Raw genomic sequence first — 6,000 nt, forward strand, 5'->3', positions numbered from 1 at the left:
AATCCTCTAGCTACAGCCAGTTGTTTCCAATGCGTGATTCAAAATCCTAACCTTTATGTGTAACCGTTGCAGGCATCAAGATTACGTGAGGAAGCCCATAACATGGGAAGTGTCCATATGTCAGAAATTTGTACTGAATTAAAGAATTTAAGGTCTTTAGTTCGAGTATGTGAAATTCAAGCAACTTTGCGTGAGCAAAGGTAAGTGTGTGCTCTGTGTTTATTTTCAAAATGGTAATTTTCAAGGTGGTATTAGAATTTCCATTCTGGCATTGTTTTGCATGAGCTATATTTACTGATGACTTTGTAAGTATGCTAATCCTTGCCAGTTTTGCAAGCTGTCTTCCCTGTGTACATTCCACCTGTTCCCACACAGGTACCTCTTAGTCTCCAGTGGATAGAACCAGATACACAACTTTTGTATGTATTTCCACTTAGAAAAGAAGTATCTTTCCTGATACGTTAGTGCATTAGGAAAAACTGATTAACTCACACCAGTTCAGCATACTTCTAAAATATCCGTGCGTGATGCATAGATCACGTGGGTACACATCTGCACAGTTTATACTGGTCTTAAACACTACAGTTTGCATGAGACATTTGTTAGGTCTAAAGCTAGAGCAAGTTTGAACAGGTGTCATTGTTATCACAAGCTAAGGGAAAATTAATGTTTGTTACTTAGGTAGGAGGCGTCTGAGAAGATCTTGGGGTTCTTTAGTGAGATGTTGATTATAGCAAAGTAGACTTCTGTTTCTTAAGTCAGTAATAGCGGGTGTCTTGTGTATCACTGAAGCAATACACAACCATGTTGTTGAAGATTGTTGTGCAAGATTGAAAAGTTTAGTCTTACAATACATGCTGAAACTTTTTACCAGTAGTCGTGATCCTGAATCTACTTTCATACTGTGTTTCCTTTCTGAATGATGTTATCCCATCTATTAAGTCACACTACAGTTTGAATACAGTGACTCTGATTCACTATTTTAAGCTGCTTTAATAGCATTGCATGCTGTTTAAATAGCTAGCTTTATTCTAGAAGCTCATTCTTTTTGGCAGTTAGTAAAACAATCCTTTAATCAGAATTAGAGTATAATATATTTGTAAATCTTTCCTAATAAAGAATTGGAAATATCCATTCTTTCTGAAATTTTATTTTATAACTTCATTACATAAATTACAATTTCTGCCGTATATTTAACTAACTGCTTGGTTTCTTACAGGTTTCAGTTCCTAAGGTTTCATTTCTGTCTCTGGGTGCACATTTGATCTGAAATAACACATCAAATGTCATTGTTCAGCTCACTAAACAGCACCTTGTTTCTTGTACACTGTATATCCTTAAGCTGTCAATGGATAATGATTATTATGACTTTGAATCTATGATAACATGTATCTTTTATTTTTGCTGCAATCCCAAAGACGTGGAATACATGGCATAAGTAACAAGTTGGTGGGGGGAGGCTTTCACAAAGGATGGGGTTATCAAAGCCAGTACATTTGAATGATGATGATATTTCTATACTTTTGCACAGAGGAGAACTATTTTCAAATTTGTTCTAAGAGGGAACTTTATCTCTGGTCAAAGCGAGTATATTGTTTTAACCATAATTGACAGCATGCGAAAAGGCATTTTTCATTGACATTTTATATGCCCATGCCTTTTAAGTTTAATGTTTTTTTCAGTGTGTCTATCTTAATCGTTTTTTCACCTGCCTTTCAGTAGAAAATGAATTTTTACTGAACTGGGCACATATTTGAAAAGTGTCCTACTAAAGTCTGCTGAAGTGGATGTTTTTTCTGCATCGATTAAAGTTGCTTCAAACTTTATTAGAATATTTATATGAAACTTCAACTTTCCCTGAATATTTTCTTAATTCATGCACATGTTTGCATTACACTTCAGCATCATGAAAAGTTGTTTCAAAATATTCATTAAAACTCTGGGAAACAGTTATGTAAACCAAATGTTCATTAATCACAATATTGTTTATGTCAGTTCAGTAGAAGGAGGAAAAATGTATAAGGGAATTGCTAGCAATATAACTTATTTCTAAGTCAGGTGTAGTTACAACTTTTTTTCCTTTGATGTCTTTTAAAGATCGAATATTTTGAGATGGGAGCTTGCCATAACTAGAGACTACCACTAGCCACAGAGCCAAATACTGGAAAGTGTTGCACCCTGAAGAACACGTGCTTGTTTAAAAAAGTTTGAGCACTTTGGGTGGTACAGTCTGGAAAACTGCATGACACAGGCATAATACAATTCTTAAGAATATTCAGTTACTCGTTGTACTCCTCCAGTGTCCTGCTTTTTCTGGGAGTTAAATTCGAGTGAAGAACAGGCTTAAACATAACTGTGTGTCAGTCATAATGAAATATAGCAATGTAATTTTCTGAACAAAGGTATCAAACATGGCAGGTCTCTGCATCTGCATACGGTGTTTGTAGGTGATTGAACAGATTGGGAATTAATTTTAAAATATCTGAATTTTATTAATAGAGCTAAGGAGCTTGGTGTCTTTCACTGAAATTGTACAAGTACTTGTGTAGATACTTATTTAATATCTGTGTAATGGAAATGTTTATACTAATTTATTTCTTTTTTCTTGCAGGATACTATTTTTGAGGCAACAAATTAAAGAACTTGAAAAGCTAAAGAATCAGAATTCCTTCATGGTGTGAAAAGTTGTAAACAATTGCACATGGTTTTGAGTACAGGAACTATTAAACTGATGCCCAGTCTTAACACTTTTGAGCTGCATTTGAGTAGACTTTGGACCGTTGAGCTGGGCAGAAAAAAAGTTGACATGGGGAAGGGGACAGGAGGGAGTCAAATTCAGGGGAAAGATACAAGAATGATTTGTAAAACCCTTGAAATGTAGATTTCTTGTAGATGTATTCTTCACGTTGTAAATATGTTTTGTAGAGTGAAGCCATGGGAAGCCATGTGTATCAGAGCTTAGACATCCAAAACTAATCAATGCTGAGGTGGCTAAATACCTAGCCTTTTACATGTAAACCTGTCTGCAAAATTAGCTTTTTTTTTTTTTAGTTAATTTATCATTCAGAAATCTTGCATTTCCTAAAATTCAATGCAAGCGCCAGGCGATCTGTGTCTAAGGCTGCAACAATTTGGGTAATGTACAAAATATCATGAAACAACTGTTTCCACACTTGCACCGAATCGAGAGCAGTGCTTCTCCATTTCTGTTTTACAGAGAAATGTTTTTCATTTTCTGTGTTCCATTTCCCCGTGAAATCCTAAATCTGATTTTATCAGTTTTTTTAATGCTTCTAATTTTCTCTTTTCTTAAGGCACTGTTGCTATGGCACTTTTTCTATAATCTTTTCATTCCTGTGTACAGTAGCTTAAAATTGCAGTGATTGAGCATAACTCACTTGTTTGTATAAATTATTGAAACGTATTTCCATTTGCACCCTGTAAGAATGGACTTATAGTACTGCTGGGCATGTGTGCTGAAAGTACATTACTTGCTCAAATATAAGGAAATAGCCCAACGAACATGTTAACATGGTTGTGGGAGGGGAAAGAGGAAAAAAAAAAGCTAGTCAGATGTGAATTGTATCTGTTGTAATAAACATGTTAAAACAAAGAAACACTGGTTTTCATTTCCTTTGGTCAACACATATTAAAATTTGGTCTGTTTGGGGACTCTTTTATTAGAACTGTTCTTGTTGAACATTTTTGTACTTAAATAATTCCTCAAGGGAGCTTTTGTTTAAAACTTGTAAACAGGAAAATGTGTATAAAATATTTAATGAAATATAAAATTCAACAAGAATGATTTAAGTCACCTCCCCAACAGTTGTCATATGTTAACTCCTGGTTTACCTGTCTTGATATTATGACATTTCATTTCGAAGGATGTTTGTGTTGTAGCTAACTGTTTAAGTCTGGTGCTGACTGCTGTTCTTAACCATCACAAAACGCTGAATTTGTGTAATTGGAGCAACCCACTGTTTGAAAATGGTGGCAAAGCTCAGCTTTGTATATTGTTTCCTAAAGTATATTAAAAATAAAAAAGAAACTATTGCTACTACAAAATAAACGTGACTTTTTCTTTGCTTAAAAACAACAACAAAAATAGTGATGGCAGTACTAGTTTAACATTTGCAGAGGTGTATATGTTACAGTAGTCCGTTAAGTAAGAAAGATTGTAGGTGATGGATTAAAAAAAGAACTTAATGATAAAGGTGTTGACATGTGATGCTACATGTTTTGTTCCTACAAAATACTGTCTTTCAGCACCAGAAACATTACTTGATTTTTGTTTTGCCTTGTCTCATGTTGAGTGGGCTCAGACTGATTTTTAAAAGCAGTTTTTCATCAGTGGAAGCTGAATGCTCTGTCCTAACAAGACATTGCAAATGGAACAAGTTGAAATAACTAACAATAAAAAATCAGAAATCAGGACAGATTAACTTGTAATTGTTCCTCACTTTTTAACCTAGTATGTGCTGTTGTGTTTCATATTGTGCAAATGTTTGGTTTTGCTCAGAAACTGGGAATAATCTTGAATGAATTAATTTTAACGTACATTGTTTCTGCAGTTTTCGAGACCCAAGACCCAGTGACAGAAGGCTTCCTGAGACTTGTATTTGCCTAACGTCCTATTTCTTGTAATGCTCATGGTCTTGAGGTTGCCCAAGTGTAGGGAAGTAGCACATGAAATGGATGGATGTACAGGTGATCTTTCACCAGTGGCTGTCCTTAGTTCTGATATTTTGCTGTTTAGTTACTTGCTGAGACAAAGGTCGGTTCTGTCTTAATAGATATGCTGGGCCTATTTTCCACGAGCTTATTTTGCTTCCTTTTGATTCATATATTGCCCTCTATAACATCCTGTATCAATGAGCTTCATAAGTCAATTTTGTTCTGTAGAAAATTACTTGGATTTTTTTTTTTTTAACTTCTGGTTTGAATGAATTTTCTTATATGCTTAGCTGCTGCCTGTTGATCTTATTATGCATTGTTTTACAGAAAAGTCTCGCTTCCAGCCTGAAGAGTACTAGTTTGTTTTATCACATGAAAACTTTCATAATGTACAAATGGTCACAGATTACTTGGGAGTAACAAGGATTAACGTGCTACTTTAACCCCTTAAAAACACATGCATACATACACATATATCATACAGACACACACACGTTCTCTTCAGGTGATGTCCTCCCTAACTAACGCAATACAGGCTACTTCTTTATCAGCATCAAGTGGCGTACTGAAAGCTTGTTGGCTTCTGTGTTTGCTCACCGTGCGATAGCTTTCCTCCCCTGTCCTCTATGCCCTTCCAAAGCCTGGAGCTGCTATTAGCTGAGGAGTGGCAGCTTGCCACTATCTGAAGCTGGACAACAAAGAAATGGGCAGGTGTACTGAGACCTGTTACTAGATTACTGGCTCATCATTTATTACCCATCCTGAAGCTGGTGCTGTCCTTTCAAATGTAGTTGATAGTGTTTAATGCAAGGGGCTTTATTGGATCATTCTATACCTGCAAGTCAAATGAAGTTAATTTCCTCTGGGGCAAATCTTGTTTTCTTCTTAGGCAGGTGTTCAGAAAGTGTTTATTGGAGTTGTGGGATGTGTTTTCTCTGTTAATTACTTGATATGGGTGGTCAAGGAATAGTGATGAGAAACTGATGAAAGAACTGTTGTTGCATATGTTGCTTTTGGTTTTCCTGTTACACATTTGCTAAGCAGCTATTTCATATAATAGATAAATGGTCTTTAGAATTACCTAAGAGATTGACTGAGCCTGCAAGCAGTGCAAATGGATAGTATTTTATCATCTGTGGTGGCATGCTCAAGGAACTGCAGCAGAAGGAGGGGCTTAGTATGATTATAAAACCATGTGACTGATTCGAGGGACTCCTGCATTTAATGCTTTTACAATTGCACTTTTTTTTTTTCTCCTCACTATTAAGGCCTCTTATATCTTTGAAGGTCTGCATATTTTTTTTTTTCACTGACCTTGATCCTAGG

The 6,000-nt window shown here is 35.6% G+C and overlaps 1 protein-coding gene across 2 annotated transcripts in view; it reads left to right on the forward strand.

The window, feature by feature from the left end:
* The window catches only part of WAC (WW domain containing adaptor with coiled-coil), a 63,263-nt gene extending 60,431 nt beyond the window's left edge, over window positions 1–2,832 (forward strand). For both annotated transcript variants that reach the window (XM_072854529.1, XM_072854528.1), the window contains exons 13-14: window positions 73–200; window positions 2,612–2,832. In XM_072854529.1, the coding sequence (XP_072710630.1) occupies window positions 73–200; window positions 2,612–2,681 (198 nt within the window). In that variant the 3' untranslated portion in view covers window positions 2,682–2,832. The remainder of the gene's footprint in view (window positions 1–72; window positions 201–2,611) is intronic.
* Window positions 2,833–6,000: the final 3,168 nt, after the last annotated feature.

The sequence above is a fragment of the Ciconia boyciana genome, chromosome 2, assembly GCF_034638445.1.
Source record: "Ciconia boyciana chromosome 2, ASM3463844v1, whole genome shotgun sequence".
NCBI classification, from domain to species: domain Eukaryota; kingdom Metazoa; phylum Chordata; class Aves; order Ciconiiformes; family Ciconiidae; genus Ciconia; species Ciconia boyciana.